This window comes from Protopterus annectens, chromosome 14.part0, assembly GCF_019279795.1.
Source record: "Protopterus annectens isolate FY-2018-M chromosome 14.part0, PAN1.0, whole genome shotgun sequence".
Lineage (NCBI taxonomy): Eukaryota > Metazoa > Chordata > Ceratodontiformes > Protopteridae > Protopterus > Protopterus annectens.
In genome coordinates, this window is record NC_056748.1 from 658461979 (window position 1) to 658485522 (window position 23544).

At 40.1% G+C, this 23544-nt stretch overlaps 1 protein-coding gene across 1 annotated transcript in view; it reads right to left on the reverse strand.

The window, feature by feature from the left end:
- BICC1 (BicC family RNA binding protein 1) overlaps positions 1-23544 on the reverse strand; it is a 1908684-nt gene that overhangs the window by 1276682 nt on the left and 608458 nt on the right. The window contains exon 4 of the mRNA XM_044056407.1: positions 21433-21512. Coding sequence (XP_043912342.1) covers positions 21433-21512 — 80 coding nt within the window. The remainder of the gene's footprint in view (positions 1-21432; positions 21513-23544) is intronic.

A 23544-nucleotide genomic window follows, 5' to 3' on the forward strand; every position in this document is an offset into this window, starting at 1 on the left:
ATGCATGTCGGTGTTTTCAGACTGTGAGCTGAGTTTCTTCACTGAGCTCAGAAACTTTACTGCGAATCTATTGTAAAGATGTGCAAAAATTATATTTTTATTACATTTAAGTGAGATACGGGGGTCCACTGTAACATCATTATAGAAGTTCATCCAACCTGCGGTGGTGGTGCTGCGGTAGCGTTGTCGCCTCACAGTTAGATGTTGCCCGGTCGATTCTCAGTTAGAGCGTCTTCTGTGTAGCGACATGCGTGAATGGGTATTCCTTCGTTGAAGGTTGTGTGTTAGGCCCTGCAAGCCAGTACGTAAAAATCTACTGCCAATCATTAGCGGACCGGAGTTCCGCTGTGGCGACCCCTAACTGGGAAATGCCGAAAGACACAAACTCAGACAAAAGGGCTTCAGAAGTTCACTGAGCAACACAGCTTAATAGTGACAAATACTGGGAATAAACAAACCACAGGGTCAGATTAAGTTGTGATGTGTGTATAAAAACTAACACTACAATTTAATATCTTAGGTTGTTTCAGTTCAGCAACTTAACACATTAGGATGGGCATGAATGGGAACTAGGGGCATGAGTTCGCATAATTTATAGTGTGCAAAAAAAAACTAACAGTACACTGGGGGTGCAATGCAGTCAGAAAAAGATTTTCACAGTCACAAATATATGCACAGCTCCAGAGTCAATGATTCACGTGTTAAGAGCAGACATTTACAAATTAATTCCATAGAGTGCAAAGCCTCAGTGATATACTGCAGTGATGCAGGATCACAGACAAAGTTGTTGGCAGATACTGGAAATACACTGCTGACTTCCTTAGGCCTGCAGATAAGTTATCAGAATTTCAGCATCACAGTAAAATGAGTTAGTCATTCTGTCAGAATCATATTTTCAAATAACTGCAGCTCTAAGTGAATTCAAGACCAATACACCTACTGTGATGAAATTTATGATCAACAATTACTAATATTCAAAGACATTTTTTAGCTAATTTGGTGCAATAACTCACTCAAATATCCTATTAAGGAGAGTAGATCAATCATAGTTGGGACTATACAATGTACTACATGTAGCTGCAAAGATGCAATTATACCTTATAATAGCTATAACATGGAGTAAACTTGCTTGAGATTTTTTTCTCATCAATGACGGTGTCTCACAGATGTTGATTTCTATGCTCAACTTGAAAGATCTCTTCCCAAACTGTAATAGTGTTGGAAGTGAATTCTACCTCAACATGACATTTCCAATATATTTATTGCAGATAATGGTCCCAACTTTGCATGTCAAAATTGCCAATATTTTTTACAAAAGTGACAGTTTCAATGTCAAGGTGCCTTAAATCAGATGGTCAAGTGTTCAGAAAGCACTACTGAAATAGTGAAGAGGAGAAATAAGAAAACACGTTGCCAGCTCAAAGTATGCCTGTTATCTTTCATTTGGTGTACATAGGAACACTAACTCATAGGATTGTCACCTTTACAACCATTGAACCTAGCAACTTTAATCTCATTCTATTATCCATCATATGTTCTTATTTCTGGCACAAGAAAATCAAATGTCCAATCTGCATTAATAGCTGTCAAGTAAAAACAAAAATACTACTATGGTAGGTCAGCTATCTGCATCTTTTCTCTCCAGAAATTTGAGTGAATATTCGTTCTAACACAAATAAATACATATGCATATATTTCTGGCAACAGTTTATCTTGAACAGTGATGACTAGTCATAAGCTCTCCAAAGTGGAAACTTCCAGGTATAAGGCTGAATTTCAGACTGTACCAATGTACTTATGATTCTGCGTGATACAGATTTGTAATGAAAACATGCATACCTGCAGCACAATGAATGGGATGTTGCGAAAAGTACAGTTTTGTACCTACCATAAATGTAGATATTCGAGTGCTCATACAGCTGCAGTCATAACAGATGGGTTATCCTGCCGTCAGTCGGGTCCTCGGTTGGCTGAATTCCAAAGTCTAGGTCCGGCATCGGTGGTCGTCGCTTCCTCACTGATGTCAGTGCGGCAGGGGTATAAAAATAATGACCAACAGCAATGAAAGCAGTGATCACTCATCTACAGACTGCTTCTATGCACCCACAAATTATAGCCACTTTACAGAGTACACCATATATATCTGATTACAATAAAAAAAATAGCCAAAGTAATCTATTTCAATTTGTGTCCTTGAAACATACGAGTTTTCCCAAGCTAGATCAATAAGTGCATAACTGTGATCAAACAGCAGCACAGATTAGCCACTTTAATCTACAAACTACTTCAACACCCATCAGTTACAATCATTTTTATATATCCAGTATCATAAGCATATTGAGAGAAATCCCTGACTACAACCCAGGTGACCAGAGTTTGACTAATGGATCAGGCAGCTGATGGCATGGGAGAGAAAATAAACGAGGCTAAGCCTGCTCATATCTTCTGGGGGTGAAGTATGTGCCCTTGTATGTAACTTTGTGGTTAAAGTCACAATGGAGACTTGGAATATGAGAGGGTGCAGGGGCAATTATGAACATTGTACAGGGAGGTGTATGCATACATCATAAAGGTATACTGCACACCATCACCTATGGCATAGAGAATATCCCTGGTTCCCACCAAAGACAATTTGTACCCTTAGCTAGCTCAGCTCTCATTCCTGGGAAGAAAAGGACCACTGAATACTCTTCCAAGAGGAAAAAAGTCCATACAGAAGCTGGAAATGCACAGCTCAATGGTCAATACAAGAAGCCTAGACAAAAAAATTACAGGCAATCTGACAATGTACAACTCGCATATCAGACTGTGAGCAAATTATAAAATGGCCACAATATATATTGGTTTATTTCACACAAATATATATATTAACTTGTCAGGTTATTCCAATAATTGTCTAACTGACCAGCTAGCAAATGGTGTCAGTCACATTCATCCAAAGAATGTCTCCACATCACCAGTTACAGACCCATTATCAGGCATGTGAGGTATGTCAGCAATCAAATAAATAAAATAAATACCCACAATAATGCTTTTAAACTTGCTGTACTAACACATACACCACTTTTACCAAGTAAGAAAAATTACAGCTTAACTACAAACAGCAGGGTCAGATATTTTCATCCACAGACTTCCTCTGTACCTACCAAGTATTGGCACTGTCCGCACTGTGAACAATAGTAACAAAGTACAAAAATGTCCAGTCCTATCTCATTAGCTCATTCTACCTAATACAGAGAGATCATTTGGGAAGGCCAATCCCCTTAGTTTCTTAACCCTGACTTATATTCTGTTCCTCCTCTTCCTTTCCACTTTAATAAAAACAAACAAAAAACATATTTTATTCAGCTGCTTTTACTGTATTTGCATTCCACCTCCTACCCCATTCCTTCATCTTGCTTTTTCAGCCGCTTGTTCTCTAAAGTGAACAATTGCATCTTTTCTGCTGCATTTATTACTGCTTGTTTATAGCCTGTTTAAATTACACTAAGCCTCCTAGTTTTGGTTTAAGCACTTGGGTTTTAGGTCTACTCCTTAGGTCTCCCTGGCCTTTCTCCCTCAGATTCTGACAAATATGGATTGACAATTTCCTACAGCTTCTCCTGCCAGTCTGGTTGATATGAGCATCCTGAGACAGTGTAGCAACTGCTTCATGTACACAGACAACCATCTACTACTATCACCTAGGAACACAAACTGTGGCAGATGCAATTCTATAAGGAACCTAGAGTCTATGCTCTCTCCCTCACAAGCCAGTATACCTCACACTGAGAAAACAGTCAACACAATCACTGCACCTCAACCACCTCCCACACCTACACAACACACACCTGTATATGTGGAAGTTCTCAACAATAACATACCCAAACAAAGGAGACCTCTGAGGCAAAAACACACACGAACTCCATAACCCTCCACATCACATACCATGCATAGTCCACACATCTCTCTCTCACAGCCAGTAAGGCTTAACCATAAACCCAACATATTAGTCATAGGAGAATCCATTGTTAGACGCACAGATGTGCTGGATAAGGAGAAAGTCATGGTTAGTTGTTTGTTAGGTGCCAGAATCCACCATATCACACATGCATTAATGTCTCTCAATGACAGGTACTGCTACGACACTGTCAAAGTCCATGTTGGCATGAATGACTTGAGACATACTTCCCTGGACTATATGGAGGGAGACATGATTGAGCTCACTGAATGCATGCCAGGTAGGCATGTCCCTAGCCTTAAGCAACATTCTACCATCACCCAGAAAAATGCCTCAATACAAACAGAAAATAACTAACAATTGGCTTAATTTCTGGTGTCAATCCAGGGGGGGTCCAGTACCGGACAGCCTGGGAAGATATGATTGATTATGCTTTGCCAGAGATGGCCTGCATCTGTCTCACTTGGGCTTCAGGCTTCTGGCAAAGGCTTTTGCCTCCCCCATAGCACCTTTTTTTAGGAAAAGTGATGCGATCAAAACTACCAACATAATTTCAACAAAATGCAAATTAAAGGTCATGGTGCTAAATGCTAGGAGTCTAAACATGAAACTGCACTCATTGCAAGCATTTTTAACCCTGGAAGATACTGACATTTCTGCAGTCTCAGAAACCTGGTTCAAAGCTGCGGAAAGCACCCTAGCCTTACCTGGTTACTCATACTATCATACATTCAGACCTCAAATTGTGGGTAGCAAAGCCAAAGGAGGTGGAGTTTCAATATATATTAAAGACATACACACCTCCAGGCTGGTCAAACAGTATGGCGCACATGAAGCATTCCAAGTTAAATTAACCACTGGCAAGTCCCTATTCAAATCATAGCTACTAGCTACAAGCCCCAAATTTGACTAGACGCCCACTCTGTCTAACTGGACCTCTTCAAATCTATCAAGATTCAACCCTTTACCCTGATCCTGGGCGACTACCTACCCAAACATAGATTGAAATAACTACTCATGCCAGAAAACAAATGCCCAGAGACTCCTCAATTTTGTCCATGCAAACTCCTTGCAACAGCAAGTCAATACCCCCACAAGAAGTGATATATTGGACTTTGTATTAACCAACATGAGTAACCATTGTAGCATCCCTACAGCATCATCCTCCCTGGTAAGATTCAAACATAAGTCAGTCACTTTCAAAGTCACCATCTTCCCCCAACCCCCCTCTAGCAAGGGTCAAACAAAAAACTTCTCCAAAGCTGATTAAAAGCTCATGAGGGATGGTATAAACAATATAAACAGCTTCACAACCACCTCCTCATCCGTAGGAAATGGCATTGATGTCCATATCTACACCAGAGTACTAAACGAGCATTTATACAGATGCATGGAATCAGGAATACCAGACAGGACAAAATCATCCTCCACAAGGAAGAGTAAACCTGTCTGGTGGACATGTGCAAAAAATAAACTCTAACAAAAGGAAAAATTGCTGTCCAGGACCAAGAAAGAGCAGGTGCCCAACTAGAAGTAATCTCTCCTTAGCCTGAACAAGCAAATAAGAGCACTAGTAAAATCCTCCAAAGCAAACTGAGTCGAAATTGGCCACATCTTCTAGAGACAATCATGAGGATTTCACCACATATGTCTGCATTCTCAAAGGAAGCACTCAGATCTGCTCAAAACTGGTGGTCAAGGATACCACATACACGAATGCTGTAGATATAGCCAACCCACTGGCAGACAGATCCAGTGAAAACTTCACCTCTCTGTCTCTCCATCTGTAATTAAGGACATCTCCAGTACCTGCCCCCCCTCCCCTTATCTTTAGGAAACAGGTCATCACTGTCCTCTCAAAGGCAAAAAAGACAGCCTCCATGGGACGTGATAACATCCTAGGCTGCATCCTACAGGAACTTGCAGCACCACTAGGCTCCCTATTCAACCAAAGTGTGAGTACTGGCTGCATCCCAGCTGAGTGGAGGACAACCACTGTCTTCCCTTTGCACAAAGGTGGAAAGTCTACCAATCTGGGAAATTACAGACTCATCAGCCTAACTAGCCTGATCTGCAAGGCCATGGGACGAATTATCATGGACCTCATTAACAAGGATATTGACAACCTCCAAACACTTGATCCCACACAGTTTGGCTTCATCAAGGGGAGGCCATGTCTATTAAATTTGGTCGACTTCCTTGAGACAGTCAAAGTCACGGATGAAGGGAAGACTGTGCACACTGCCTACCTTGACCTGGCCAAAGCCTTGGACAGTACTCCCCACTAAGACATAATAGAGAAACTCTCAACTAGGCATCAATCTGTATGTTACCAGATGGGTAGCAAACTGGCTCACTGATAGAACCCACCTAGTCAAAATAGATGAAGCTACCTCAAGCAGACGACCTGTAATGAGTGGCGAACCCTAGAGATTGGTCTTGGGGCCTCTGCTATTTGGGATATACTTTTCTGAGGTGCAGGCTGTGAAGGCTGCCAATGTAGCCAGATACAATTTTAAAGATAATTCTACCATTTGTAAATATCAATGTGAGCCACAGGCTTGTCTTAAATGGTAAAAATAGTGTTACATGTGGAGCTGGAAAAAATGTAACAGTGCACTCTGCTGTAAGGAAGCTAAGTCAAGCATTTTATGACTCTCTGATCTTTAAAGTTGACTCCAGCCTGTCTAGGTAAATTAATTCTTGCTATTGTTTTAATGGCCAGAATCTGCATGCATAAATGTCCTTCACTGCTCTGGTTTCTGTCCAGAAGTGAAGAATGTAAATGAAGTTTGTTAGCCTGGGAACCCAGGGAAGTGTGAAGAATGACGTAATGTGAACCAGGAATGTGACTTTAAAAATAGGGAGAATCAGAAAGCATTAAGCATTTTTGTCTTGACCATCCAACCACCAACACTGTCTTGCTCTACATGTAAGTTTATCTTTGACTTGTGTTTTCTCTTAGAAATAGCTAGAAACTAGAAAGTTTAGACTGTTTTTCTGTGATGTCAGAACTGTGCTACTGAATTATTTTAAGTATTTCTCTGCGATCTCTGAACTCTTGACTAGCACTGTGTAGTAAGAAGTATTGTCTTGTGTTATTTATTATTAAAAATTTAAAAAAATTTCAACTGCGGCTGTTTTGTGTAGAGATAAGTTATGTTCTAAGAGTACGCTGCATGTATATAGTGATCCTGTACCAAGTCACTCTAATAAGCCTTGACTGTTTAGTTATACTACCAATTGGATAATATTGCACAGTAATAATTGGACACCCTTTTAAGGACCTTTGGTTAGTTGATAAATATCAGTGGGTGGTGGCAGCTGATACTACCGTATAGTCCTAGGAAAAAGGGGGACAGCTGGAGAACCTGTGCCAGCCTTCCCCAGGAGTGTCTTTGTGGTTGTATAAACTCTTCTCAAAGTGTGTGTGTCAGTTACTTGGGCAGGGACATGAAGCACTGGTTGGACAGAGAAGGTACTGGAGGTTTTAGCTTGCCCACTAGGCTGAGATCTGGACCCTATAGCTGTGCCAGTGGGGAGTCTTATTGGGGACATGGAGAGCAAGGGAGCGAACAGCCCCGGACTGACTGTAATCCCTGTGTGCTCTTAAGGGAAATTGCACTTTACTGTGTGTATTTGTTATCTTTTCCTCCTATACGAGATGCCCCTCACTGGTGTTAGAGGTGAGGATTAAGGCTCCTTGATTGCTGGGCCAGGGCACAGGTGGCATACAGGCCAGAACCAGTGGGCTATGGCTGACCAAGTTTGTAGAGGACTGCAAGCTGGGTGCGGTCATCAATTCCCCTAGTGATGTGGACATTGTCCAAGAGGGTCTCACCCAAACAAATGACTGGTGCTAGAAACATGGCTTCAAACTGAATACCAAAAAATCCATCATCCCCTTTGGGGAGAATGACGTCCTCACAAATTATTACATTGATAACACCCTAAGCATGCGATCAGTTAAGAGGGATTTGGGCTTCCAGGTTGATAGCTACCTGACTTTTGACCACCATGTTGCTTCCATTCTACGGAAAGCTTTCTACATGGCCCACCTCATAAGTAAGGCTATCTCATCCAGGGACAAGAAGGTCATAACATCCCTGCATTCTTCCCTTATAAGGTCCATTATTGAGTACAACACCCCTTTCGGCATGTGCCTTGCAAAGCACATGTAGTAGCTGGAACCACCACAGAGATTTCTCACCAGGAGGATCCAGGGCCTCAAAACTCTACCCTACATGGATAGGCTAAAAGACCTGTCCCTCTACTCAGTTTCATACAGACTCCTCAGAGGTGACCTCCGTGTGGCATACAAAGCAATCTCAGACCCTAGCTAGATGGGACTGCTGCATATCTGCAAGTCAAGCTCCAATCAAGTAACCCACACACATGACCTGAACTTGGTCTGTGACATCAATAGAACTTGTTGGCAGGACAGATGTGTCACAGAGACTCCCCAATCTGTGGAATAAACTCCCTCTCCATGTCAAGCAGAGTACCTCATTATCCCTTTTTAAGTGCAACCTGGATAACTGGATGGGAAACAGAAAATACATCCCTGGTATTCCACCTGTGTCGCTGTTGGATAGGGACATTGGGTGCTGACTTGGCTAAACATGGGCTAAACTCTTGGCTTCGCTTATAAGGGCCTCATGGCCAATAGCCTATTAACTTCCTAGGGGGTATATTTCCATAAGAACAAGATACCCGATTAAGGTGAGACAAAAATAAGAAATGGAAGAGAGGTCAAACTACAACTTTGAAAACTGAAATAAATGAGCTGGACAAACAAATTAAACAGTGTTAGACAAGATCAAGAAAAATTTGAAGAAAATTTATATAAAGATATTGAGCACAAAAGGAAACTTTTATAGATACACAAGATGTGGAAGGAGTAACGATGCACAAATTGATAAACTGTGTGCAGATTCTAAAATTTATTCTCAGACACAACAGATTATAGATATACACAACAGATTATAGATATAAAACAGTTTGGCTCCACAAAAGGGGTGGAAGTTGTCCTAGTGACATCCAGGTAACTCCAGACATGGGAATCAGATTATATTGAAAAAGAATTGTGCAAACTGGATCCAAACAAAGCGTAGTGAGGAGATGGAATAAGCAACAATGACCTAAGAACACTTAAGCAAGAACTTACACTGCCATTACATCTATTATTCACCAGGTCATATAAATATGGGGAGATTCCTCAAGATTGGAGACATGCACTTATTAAACCTGTCTTTAAGGGAAAGAGGAGTAGGACAAACCCAGAATCATATAGACCCTTAAGTCTACTTTCATGTTGTCGAAAAATAAGAGAGAAGGTAATACTGGATAAGTTAGTCAGAACTGGATAGGTTGGGACATGAAACCATATATCAGCATGCATATGGTGAAAATAGATCTATTATCACCTGTAACATGATGTTTTACAACAACATAATAACAGCTATGAATGAAAAATTGTGCTGTGATGTGATTTATATAGATTTAACTTCAGCACTTGACAGGGTCATGCACAAAACACTGATCAATAAATTAGTACAACTAGGTATTGATGTACTGTTGATAAGATGGATAGCTGCATGGCTTACAAATAGGACATGGCAAGTATCACACACCAAATGGACAGGTGAAATCCTTGGTTACAGTCAAGGTGTCCCACAGGGCTCTGTACTAGGCCCTTACTTGTTTAGATTGCATCTTTCAGACCTTACTTTTTCATCTGAGGTGTTCTACCACCAGTCTATATGCTGACGACCTGAAATTGGGTAAACTGATTACAAGTGTTACACACAAGGCATGTCTGCAAAATAATTTGACTAAATTGACCATTTTGGCACAGGAGAATAATATGTTGATAAATACATCAAAAACGAAGCATATGAGATTTGGGAGACAAACTGAAAGGTGAATATTTAATACAGCACACAGTGATTGAAACTGTAGACTCATTTAAGGACCTGGGTATATGGACAGATTCAGCTATGAGTTTTTTTAATCATATCAACCAATTGGCTAATGATAGTTATAGAACTATAGGTTGTATAAAAAGATTTATAAAGTCTAGGAAATCAAACATAATGAAGTCATTGTTTGTTACATTAGACCCATACATTAAAGCAAGTACTAGTTTAGATATTTTTAAGAACAGCCTGGTCATTTATTATGGGAACAAGTGTTCTGGCATATTGGCAAGCTAGAAGGGCATTAATGCCCATGCTTGAAACATTTGTATGTATGCATCTATATGTATGTAGGATCCTATGAACGTATGCCACCTTGTTTCACTCAACCTCTTTTGATTAAGAACAATCACTAAAAAAGGCAATTTTCAGTAGGATAACCCCTGCATCACTTGACATGGGCATTGTACCCCCCTCCCTACAATTATATACATCAAGTCTAAGCTCACTGCATCTCACGAAAGGAGAAATTCCTGGGATAATCACAACCTTGATCCTCCACTACAAAACACACAGTAGTCACGAAGATCCAATACAGTAAGTACCAATTAGCTTCTTGAAAAAAAAAAATAGCCAGTCACCCATTCCCAACTTTACTTTGTACAGTACTTGGATTAAAGTACACAAAAATGGAACTGTCTCTTAACCTTTGAATAATATATACTTTGAATCCGGTAAAACACAACCATTTATTAAACAAAAAAAATCAGTAAGCGCTTCCGTCTCCATATGCTAATACTTCATTAGACTGATTAAAACAAGTTACCACCCTTTTTTTATATGCAAAATTGCATCACATGATCAATTAAATTAACTGATGACTGACTTTTTTTTTTTTTTTTTTTTTAACTAGGCAACAAAATCCTCCTTGTTAACTTTACCTGCCAAGTATATTCCAACCATGTTAATTCAGCCTCTGCATTAAACTCAGGTTCAAAACTTTTAGCTCTTCTAAAAGTAAAAACTTAAAACCACCTTGCATTTATCAGACTTATAATGCTTAGCCAAAGCACTTTTTCATCTCCTGTTTGAACAGCATACTTATGCTCATAGATACATTTCTACAATTTACTAGTGGTTCTCCCAACATAAAATGCCATTCAAAGATTTACAAAACACTAAATAGCTGCAAACTTGGACTTGCATGTGAAACACCCCTTCGTTCTAATAAAATATTCAGCAACTTTTATTTCTTCAGACTCAGTACACAGTCACAAAAATTATAATTGTGACACTTAACCTTACCTGGGTTAACACATTTTCTTTTAGGCTTATTTAACTTGGATTGAAAATAATTCTTAAAACTTTTCCCCCTTTTTTGCAATTCTTTTGCTCTTTTAACTAGAAATTGTAGACTAATCTCATTTAGCCTGCCAATCTTTTCCCCCACTAGTGGCCCAACTGAATTCCTTTTCTACTGAGAAATGATTTCATACGCTCTCAGTCAATCACTCAAACTCTGTCTTCAACAAAAGGCAAAATGCTGTTGCCTATTTTGTTAGGGTGTACACTTTACCCAATATGCTATAGCAGATCCATACCTGTGGAGCTCTTGCTAGTGTCCACAACTATGATCTACATTTGTACAATATTACCCATGTTCTTATTTTGCTTTAACTTAATACTGTTGTACACTAACATTACTATCTAGATTTTACTTAAACTTATTTGCAATGAACAGACCTAAATGTCCATCTCATCCACCTAGGGGATAAATAAATGGTGAAGGAATGTGCATGTTTTGGTTCCAAGAGAGCAGAAATTGTAATAAAAGTCAAACAGTGATGACTGTATGACAATGACTATTCGAAAAAAAAATTAAACTAAGGTGTTACTCCCTGGCTACTACTACTGTGGAACAGTATGGTCAGTCTATGGGAGCCTACAGCAATGCATGAATGGCTAGTGCCATCAAATGTGGACTTGTACGGTTTTCTGTTAGTTCTTTTCTCTCTCCATGTGTGCTTCTGCCAGGAAAAGGCTTTACTTTATTATTGACAGAGCTGGATTACATTATAGTAAGTGACAAATTAGGTCTTCAGCTAAAATTCTAAATATCATGATTCACTTCAATCATACCGTATTAGACTAAGTGAGCTGGCAGAGCACTTTTGTTTTTTTTTTCCCGACTGAATTGCAATCATGGAGGAGTTGTATATAATTTAGGATTAAGCCTCCACATGGGGAGTACTGGAAGGCTCGCTCCCTGCACAAAAAAAAAAAAGATTTCTTCAAGTTACACTTTTCAGAATTTAGTATTTGGAAAAGAGCAACACCTATTCTACTGACTTGCCTGAACAAGGGGAAAATATGAATGTGAGCACATTTCCTGCAATAGACTAACTTCCCCATTTAGCATTATTTCTCTGTCTTGGGCCTACTTGCCACCATGATAGGCTTTAGATCCCCACAATATTGAACTGAATAAAGCAGTCATTGGGAAAACAACTTGCGTGATGTTCTTCATATTGCTCATAGAATGCAGTAGTCTTAGCTATTTGGGATATATCCTAAGTATACAACAGTCGGCCAGCTTCCGAAGCTTTGCAGCACCTTCTGCACACTCAAACTGTCAAGCAGCTTGAGCTGACAAACACAAGCTTGTGTGATAAGCCCTTTAGAGCTTTACTGCCATTGAAGTGTACCATTCTCTGAGGGTTTTATGGAATGACAGTCTGCTTATGCCTCTCTTTGTTGGGCACAGAGGTTCCCTTTGAAGAAAAAAATTCCATTTTCTTATACTTTGTTAATGATTTATTACTTTCTTCTTCTGGAATGTTACTTTAAAGCTATGACTGCTGTTATTTAACAAACTCTATCGAGACTGAAGCTTTCTTTTAAACAGAGCACTTGTTTCTGTCAGTTTAACAGTACTGCAAAATACATGTAAACATTTTCTGCAGAGAAACTATTTTACCACAGAGTTTTAAAGTGCTTTTCGGAGTGTTTTTCTGTCAAAAAAGAAATTTTTGTGGCTTGGTAATTTTACGGACATTTGCTACTGGTCTTCCCTTAAGAACAGGTTTTAAAGACACGGCACTATTTAAGCCTGGAAGAGCATATTCAAATAGTGTTGTCTCTAAAACCTGTTCTTAAGAAGAGGAGTTTGCCTCATTAACTTGTGTTTTTATTGGTTGTAATACTATTTAAATGCAGTTTTGGTGAAATGTCATTGTATTAAGGTCTGAGGAAGCAGGCAACTGCAAAAGCGCTCACCTACACTTTCTTTGTGGATTATTGAAGTGCTTTATCTGACTCAGCATGACAACTTTTTTTTTCTGCAGTAGTTATTCGCATTGGTTTGTCTGTTATCAGAAGCACTCTTTTTTTGTGAAGGTTTCTTATGTCAGAATGTTATTCCCATCCCTGGAGAGGCAGCTGCTGCCATTAACAACATGGCTGGTCCCATTTTTCTCTCAAAAACAGAAAAAGTACGCATCTACACCTTCTCAAATTTCTTTGGATAGGAGTAGTTTACTGGGACTGGCTCAAATTTTAATGCAGGCTATTGATCCTTTGTATAAAGTAGTTTCTGGTAAAAAGAAAGATTTCCTCTTTTCCTGAACAAGTTCAAGACTGAATCTTAACAGGGGAAAGCGTAGTTGGGCAACATAGGATTACATTGGCGATTCAGAACAGGAGGAGGAGAGTGAGGGCAATGTGAAGGATCAAATTGTGGAAGCTGAAAAAGGATAACTGTAAGGAGGAGTTCAGAGAAGAGTTAAGACAGGCACTGGGTAAAGTGAAGAGCTACCAGACAGCTTGGAAGCCACAGCAGAGGCGGTAATGACTAACCACAAGAAATTGATGGAGCACATTAGTCGTTCGTGAAGATGCTAAAATGGAGGACTAATTTTTCCATAAGGCTGGCAACACGAACGGCTTCAGGATAAAGTAAACAAACCGAATAATAAACAAAAATGTTTTCTCCTTGTAGCTGAAGAGCTCAAAGGTCCAAAATGCAGCAGAATAAACAACAAAAAAGCAATGGCTCAACGTTCACACTTTTAATGGTTGATAGCAATATTATTCTGATTAAAATCATTACAGCCCCTAATGATTGTGTTTTTTGTACATTATGAGTTTCTCTTCCATGGTTCTCAGTTCCTCAAGTAAAGTGTTGTATTCTACGGAGATCTGAAAAAAAAAATCAAGAGTTTTAGTGAGTTTATCCTCCAATAGCTCAATTTCAGCTGCTAATTCAGTTTTGTGCTCATAATTTTAAACAATTCATTCAACTCAACTGAACGCACTTCATTCCGGTGGTTAGCCATAATCAGTTTCTAAATATGAATTTGAGTAACATGTTGGGACAGAATGAATTCTTCATGGAGCACGAAACTGAACTAGCAGCTGAAATTGACCGGCTTTGCTGCTATCTACCATTAAAAGTGTTATGAGGACACGAGTTTAAAACTGAGCTATATAAACAGTTACAATGGCAAAGGCTCAGTTTTTGTGCATAAGTGGAAACTGGTATAGCCCCGAGAGGGCTGCACATTACAAAAATGCCAACATATGGCAACAAATAGCCTGAATGGGTACTTAAATGGCAATAACTGAATTTGAAGCCAAGTGCCGATTATATGCAGCTAATAAATGAATTCTTCGTGAAGCACGAAACTGAATTAGCAGCTGAAATTGAGCTACTGGAGGGTTAACTAACTCTCCTGATTTTTTTTGTCACTCAATAGAATACAACAATTCACTTGAGAAACTAAGAACCATGGAACAGAAACTCAATGTACAAAAAACGCAGATTGTTCTTATCCCCACTAGAGGTAGCAGCATTCTTGACCTGGTCATTACTAAAATGGATGACCGTTGCTCTATACCAATAGTCAACTCCTCCCTGGTTAGATCTGACCACAAACTAATCACCTTGGAAATCCACATCCCGTGCAAAGTTAACAACCATGAACAATTTCTCCAAAGCTAACTTTGGGCTCCTAAAAACAGAGGTGGGTAACTTCATGGCACCCATGCAATTGGAGAACAGGTGCATGACCAATGAGTCATACACTAACGCCCTGTACGAACATGCATGGATCTCGCCATACCCAACAGAACCAAGATGCTCTCCTCACAAAAAAGGAAGCCAATCTGGTTGTCCCCTTCCATAAACAAACTCTACAACAGAAGGAGGAAACTGATGCGAAATAAGGTGAAGTCCCACGAATGGAAAAACTCCCTTATCAGCCTCAACAAAAAGTTGAGATCCTTCATCAAATCCTCTCAAGCTAGCTATGAAAACAGAATTTCAGCAGATAGTAAAGACAAACACAAGGCCTTCTATAGTTATGTAAAGAATCTCCACGGCAATACCCAGATTTGCTCGGAGCTGTTGCACAATGGCACCTCCTACACAGAGTCAACAGATATTGCCAATATACTGGCCAACAGATTCAGTGCCAACTTCACCCTCCTAAAGGACCTATCACAATACCAGCAGATTGCCAGACACACAGTATTACTGCTGCACACGTTAAAATAGCAGTGTCCAAGGCCAAGAATACAGTTTCTATGGGACCTGACAATATCCCTGGCTGTGTTCGATATGAACTACAGAGTGAAAGAGCACCTCACCTGTGTGCCTTGTTCAATCACAGCCTCACCACAGGCTTTGTCCCTACCGAATGGTGCACTGCTACAGTCATGCCTCTTTTCAAAGGAGGAGCGACTACAGACCCTGGGAACTATTGCCCCATTAGCCTGACAAGTCTGATATGCAAAGCTATGGAACGCATCATCATGGACCTAATAAACAAGGATATAGGGAATCTCCAGACTCTGGATCCCACACAGTTTGGTTTTGTGAATGGTAGATCATGCCTGCTCAACCTGGTCGACTTCGAGTCAGCCACCAGAGCTGTGGATAAAGGCAAGGTGGTTCATACAGCCTACCTTGATCTGGCCAAGGCCTTTGATACCATTCCCCACTCAGGAATCATAGAAAAATTCACTAAGCTAGGCATCAACCCCCATTTCACTAGGTGGGTTGCAAACTGGCTCACAGATAGAACCCACACTGTGAAAGTAGCAGACTCCAAGTCAGACTGCCGACCAGTCACGAGTGGAGTCCCGCAGAGTTCGGCCCTGGGTCCTCTCCTGTTTGGTATCTACTTCTCTGAAGTCCAGGCCAACACGAAGAGACTCTGGCTGACCATGTTCACAGACGATTGTAAGTTGGGAGCCATAATTAACTCCCCAAGTGATGTTGACATCCTACGGAAAGGCCTCACTGAGACTAACGACTAGTGTCAGAACTCAATGCCAAAAAATGTGTTATCCCCTCTTGTAAAAACCCAGTTCCCATGAGTTATCATATCGATGGTAGCCCATTGAGCACAGAAGGCATCATAAGAGATCTGGGAACACAGGTTGACAGCAGCCTCTCTTTTGAGCACCACATTGCCACTGTGGTTAGAAAGTCATTCTATGTGGCACATCTCATTAGTAATGGTTTTGCATCCAGGAAGAAAGAGGTCATTTTCTCCCTCTACTCTTCCCTCATTAGGCCAGTCATCGAGTACAATGCCCCATTTGGCATGTACCTCACTAGACACCTGCAACAACTGGAACGGCCGCAAACGTACCTCACAAAGAGGATCCTAGACCTTAAACACTAGTGCTATATGGACACACTCAAACTCCAACTATTCTGTCTCATATCGCCTACTTAGAAGCTATCGCTGCTTGACTTACAAAGCCATGTCTGACCCAGCTCTGTTAGAAATGCTACATCTAAAGAAATCCCAGTCCCTCCGCACTATTGCTCCAGAAAACTCAACCTCACTGCCACAAACAGAACAAGCTGGAGGGACAGGATCATAACCCAGAGACTGCCCATGCTATGGAATAGACTTAACATACATGTCAAGTGGAGTGCCTCACTGGTCCTCTTAAAGAGAAATCTTGATGAGTGGATGGGAAATAGAAAATTCACCCCAGGGATGACTCCAGTGGCTCTACTCGACAAAGGCACTGGGAACTAAGATTGGGTGGCACGATGCCAGGGTAATCCTCCGGGCTAGGCTTGTAAAGCCTCCAGGGCCATTAGCCTAGTGCACACCTATGAACCTATGAAAATCATTAGGGACTGCAATGATTTTAAACAGAATAATATTTTCCATTGGCCGAAGATGGGCTTTGCTGCTAACTATGATTAAAAAATGTGGCATTGAGCCATTGGTTTTTATTTTTGTATTAAGACTGCTAACACTTCTTCCAGGACTATGGCCACTGGTACCATTTTAAGTAGGTTTAGTTGCATCCTCACAACCTCAGAGATTATGTAAAAATGAGATTTTAAATTCTTCCTTGGACAAAGATATAGTGTTCAGCCCCTTTGTTACAGGGGTGATCAAAAGGTGTGATGAAAGGGGCAAGCTCAAACAGGGAATCTCAAGGATTTTTCAGCCTTCCTTTTCCAAACTGTCAAATGTATTTTTCTAATCTAATTTTGGTAAAAACAGCTTCAACAAAATTCAGTTAAACAGGCATTTAAGAAGAAATGGCAGGGGGGTTCCAAAAAGAAGTATCAAACCTCCCAAAACCAAGGGCAGCCCTACAAGCCTGACTGTTCAACAGACCTTTGCCCCCCCCCCCCTTCCAGAAAGTCTGAATCTCCATTCTTCTCTTTGGCAACAGATTGTTCCAGACAAATGGGTATCAAAAATAATTCCTCAAGGATACAGAAATGGGAGGAAATTCCTACATTCGAAGGGGTCATTCCTTATCCTGCAGATCAGACTCTCATTCCCACCTGTTCTTCATCGCATACTGTACTGAGGAATGAGAACCAATTCTTCCTTGCCAGGTGGGGAAGGGATTTTAATGAAGGATGTTCCTACTGCCAAAGAAAGAAAATGCTCAGAAACCAGTTCTGGATCTTTCTTTTCTAAACCTGTTTGTGACAGTGCTCAAATTTAAAATGTTATCACTTTGCAACAGGTTACTACTACTTCCTCTTTCAAGATTCCTGGTAAAACTAGACTTTAAAATATGCTTATCACTAAACCTTGTTCATCCAGACTTTAGATGTTTCTTAACATTGTGTGTCTGGATCACATTATCAGTTCTTACATTTGGTGAACACTCCTTGGAAATCCAAAGTGTCTAGCTTCAAATACAGCTTAGTGCAGACTACATGGTAACCACATTTTTCCATATTTAGATGACTGACTTATCTTTTTAGTGTCTTTTTCAAGGTGTCAGGAATCTCTCTCTTGGGTGAGATCTCTCACAAGCATGGATTCCAAGACAACGTTCAAAAGTCTTTCTCGTCTCCTTTACACAGGTGTGTGTTTCTGGGATGTCAACTAGACACCCAAGTTCAATGAGCTTTTCTTCCATAGGGGAAAAAAAATAGGTCTTCATCTACATCTATTTATAAAGGTTTTCCACTCACATTGGTCGCTGTGAAGGAATACCTTAGGATTTTGAGTCTCATTGCATCTATGATTTTCATGATACCCCTGCTAAGACTCCACATTAGAAAGATGAAGTGGTATCTGAAATCTTCATTCCCAGCATCAACACTCTTTTCAGATCCCAGCACTGGGGATTTGTTAGACGGGAAATCTTTTGGTGGAGACAACAGATATCTTTAAATCCGATTCTCCCCTTCTCCACTCCTGCTCCAAAACAGTTAGTCACCAAAGACACTTTGGACACTGTTTGGGGAGCAGTTTCTGGAGGGATAAAAGTACGTGGGGTGTGGGACACAATTGACAGATGTAAGCACAAACATTAAGGAGATGCTTGCCCTGATCAAGGGACCTCATCAGGTGGTTGTAGACAATACCACAGTCATGTGGTATATCAACAAGCAAGGGGAAACCAGGCTGTACTCACTCTACAGACTAACCAAACTGGCTTGGGATATAGCTTTACAGTACAAAGGCCCTCTACAGGGGTCCTACATTCCATCACAGCAAAACTTTGTGGCAGACAAGTTGAGCAGGACCAGGGCAGACCCTCACGAATGGAAACTAGATTGGGGGTCTTCCAAAATTTGATTCATCTGTGGGCAATTCCACAAGTAGACATCTTTGCTCCTCTCTGAACAATCAGATGGCAAAATTCTATTCCAGGATTCCATGCAAGGAGATAAGGAAGGCAGATAGCTTGTCTTTTCTTTGGACATGAATGTCCATGTATACCTTTCCACTAACATCCAGGGTACTTATGAAGATTCAGAAGGAATCTCCCGAGATCATTGTGTTGACTCTTCTGGCACAGGCAACCATGGTTCTCTCATCTTATGGAAATATCCAGGGACAATTACCACAAGCATACTCACAGATGGAATCTACTCGCACAAGACCAGGGGTGCTTGATGTACCTTGCATCAATCCTCCTCATCTGAATGCCTTGATGATATGGTCTCATCGCCTTTTAGGCACCTGTTTTCTGAGGACATGTAGCAGGTACTAATGGAGACAAGAAAGTCTTCTACTAGAAAAGCATACATTAGGAAATGGAAAAGGTTTTCTAGTTGGTGCCAGCATCATAACGAGTACCTATTCAGGGCTAGTTGTTCTCAGGTTTTACAATATTTGTGAGATACTATATTATGGCCTTTCTTATTCCTAGATCAAGGTTCATTAATCAGTTTAGCATGTCTGCCCATGGATCCTCCTCTTTCAAGAACATTTTGATGTGACACTGTATTGAAAGGGGTTCAGCATAAGAAGCCTCCTAGAAACCATTGGTTCCTCTTTGGAATCTTAATTTTGTGTTAGAGAAGCTAACATTGCTCCATTTGAACCAGCTAATCCAGCTGATTTGAGGTTCTGAATATAGAAATTAGTTTTACTGGTTATGACCCCTGCAAAAAGGGTATCTGAGCAACATGCTTTTATGTTGAGTCAGCCCTGTTTCATTTTTCACAGGGACAAGGTTTCTTTGAGAACTAAATCATTTTTTTATGCCCACAGTGGTATCAGAGCTAACTAAGCTAAACTATCCCTGTTTATTCCTGAACCTAAAAATGAGGGGAAAGGATACTCCATACATTGGGTGTCCACAGACAACTCGGGTACTATCCGGATAGAACTCTCTTTCATATCAGATCAACTGTTCATTTCTTGTGAGGGTAAGAAAAGGAGACGTGTGTCAAAACAGACAATTTCCAAATGGTTGTCTAAGGCTACTACCCTTTGGTATAGTTTCTGTAACAGATCTATTCTAGGTAAGGTCAAGGTCCAGTCTACCAGGGCCTTGGCTTCATGTACATGCTTTTAGGAAGAGATAGATTCTAGAAGTTGCTACCTGGTCCTCTGTACATGCTTTTACAAAGCATTATAAGATTAATTCCTTCTCTAGGTCTAGATCAAGCTTTGCTACAACCATTCTCCAGGGGCTCCTGGGCCCTTCTCCCTCCACCTCCCAAATACAGCTAGCTGTGGTAATCTATCCATAAAGTTAAGGCTACTGCAGCAGTGATCAATATGAAGAACACAGTACAGCTGTGTAAGCTGAACTTACCATAACAGCAGATGTTCGAATGACCACTGCTGCAGTAGCCACTCCCTCCCTCCCCTTTTTATGCCACGGTGTATGCATTTATTCTTTGATGTTCCTAGCATTGTCCTTTCAGGACTCTGCCTCCCTCGCTCTGTTGGCAGGAAAGCTCTGAAGGGTTTTACTTCCAAACTTGTCAGAGTCAGCAAAACTTAACTTGACAGTTTGGATGCATGGAAGATGGCCTGAACCTCTGCATGCTAGCCGGTCATTATATCCTTTGCAAGATACAACCCTTAACAGCTAAGGCTACTGCAGCAGTGATCATCCAAACATCTATTGCTATGGTACATTCAACTTACACAACTGAAGTTTCCTCAAGATTCATTCGGATTCCTTCTAATTTATTAACACTTGCTAGGAGGTTTGATGCCAATATGGATTAATAATACACTACTGGATGGATACAGCTAAAACACAGAAAAATTAGTTTTATTGCCTTGCTTAACCCTTGAATTTTTTAGGATTTTAAATTGGAGATTCCAGAAATCAGCAGTGTAATCAATTACTGGATCGTCACATTCAGAAATTACACAAACTTAAGCAGGATTCATAGCTTCAGAAATTTCATTTAAAGCAAATTGTTCAGACTATGATCCAGAACTACTGGAGTAGCTGGCAAACATTTCAAGATTTCTAGTTCTTTTTTTTCATTCCAGCTGCACAGAAAACTCACATACAGTTCATAAATTCTGACTGCTATGACTTGACTTCTGTTGAAGTAAATATGTTAAGTCAATATGTTTCATATCCTTCTCTCTTCTTTCAAGTGGGTAAGTTGTAATCTATTATTTGCAATACATTCCTTTTACAACAGGCATTATGTTGCAAAGTGACTTTCAAATGAATCACTCAGCATTATAAAACTTTCCCAATGGGTGCCACAATTTGTCAAAGTATAACAGGAATATCTCAAGGGATTTAACAGGAAAAAGAATACAAGAAAGTAATCAAACATTCTGAAATAAATTCCAGCATTCATCTTACCTTTGTGTCTAGGACAGCCATTATTTTTTCCTTGGCTTGCTTAACATTTTCCTTCTGCCCAGAAACTTTAATATGAGGATCTGTGAAAAAAAAAATTCAACTATTCAAAAGTCTTATACTATACGTAAAACAATAACATTTCAAGAATATAAACTCTGTTCTAAAACATGCAGTAAATGCAGAAAAAGCACAGTGCTAAATTGAATGTATCTGTACACAGTATTGTGACATATGTTTGCATAAAAAAGGTTTACCTGACGAAGAATTTCTCAATGGAATGGTCTGTCAAAGCCATCTAGCTCCTGTTTCAGCTCACAGTTTGGCATATGAAGCAAAAACAAAAGAGCTGACAGTTTGATCTTGCTCTTGCGTCTAAGGATGGGTGCGAGGTACTATGCTCTTGGCCATCAGCTCCAAGTGAGCACCCCCCCCCCCCAAAAATAAAATCTCAGCCACAAGCACTGCAACAAGTGCTTCAGTCTTAAACATACTTAGAAGTACTGGAAATGTCACTTCTGTACCAGCATTCAGAAATGCCACTATGGAAATGAATGTGCCTCCAATACCTTGCACCTAGGCTGGTTAGCTCCATCATCCCACCCTAAGCCTTGCTTCTTCAGTCTGTCCTGTTGGATTCAAAATATTTGAAATCCAAAGACCATTATGCTAATATACATTTTAGCATACTTTAAAGCCATGTAGCATGGCATAATGTCAACTCTGGGGACTGCAACACTTAACTTTCTTTCACAAGAATGCCTAAAAAGACCCTTTTTATCTTGCAAAGCATTGCTTAGATAAAAAAAAAAAAAGTTCAAGTCATCAGAAGATCAAGTACCATGTAACTACTGGCAACGCTAAAATAAGTCAAAACAGAATTTTTTTTTGGCATACCACTTTTATTGGGTATGTGGAATCTTGCACATCTTGCTAATGGAAGAAGGAAACGCCATTAGTGTTTTATCAGCAACTGTTGCCTAGATGGCCAAGTATCAAGTGTTATTGCGAGTAAGATAAAGGATTTTGAGGAGATATTATGGAAAATTTTAACCAAGGAGTATTTCTGATTGAAGCTGTGGCATCAGCAAAATGGAATTAATGCTAGATGCAGAACAGGCTATGAAGTAATGTGACAGGTCTACACACAGACAAAGCCTGGAGTGCAACTGCTTGCCACATTTTTACAACTGGATTGTTTTGACAAAGGTGGAAGAGGATGTCAAATACATACTTTAAAAACATGTTTTCACTAAACATGACAATCAAATATTAATTTAAGTTGTACGATCCCTGTGATAAAGCTCTCAGTATTTAAACTCTGGCTACACAGTCAATTTCTTCTATAGAATCATGTTGGTCTACTTCGGTTCAAACTAAAAGAAGGCAGGGCATGACATTCAAACTGGCGGAAGCCACGTAAAATGAAAAAAACAGCACTTCCAACAAAAGAAATGAAGAATGACATACATCTAATCAAAGGGCCAGCATAAGAAACATCACCAAGACAACTCTAAACTCCAAGTGTTTTGTGCATGAGACTGTGGCTCCTGCATCCCTCTTACTTACACGCGTTAACTTCATGCTTGCAGAACCATGGGTAAATAGGCAGCTCCAATAACTGTGCTAGTCACAAACAGCATAGTTTATCTTGATACAAGTGTCTCTTCACTGCGTTGATACCATTTTATTTTCATGCCTGAAAGTTAAGCATTTCACAACCTGACAGTCAAAACAATTACTTACTTCCTCCCCTTGTTTGGCTACACTTTGCATTTGCAGCAACTCAGATTACAACTGATCTAAGTGGCTTCTGCAGATGGCACAAAAAAGGAAAACTGTGGCTCACTTTGCAGTTTATAAGTGATGTGGTTATGATCCATATAAGTTCAGATCATATCCTTGAGTTATCTGTTAGCATTCTGAGCAACCTGAAAACGAGCCAAAAACAGCCCAGGAAAACCAGAGGAAAAAATGTACCCAATAAAACACCAACAAAGCTTTCACAAATTGCTTTTCGAGTTGAGTATGTAAACTACCATAGCCAGTAGAATTTATATTAGTATAAAATAACATGACCATTCAAACTAATCCTACTGGATAAATCATTTCATA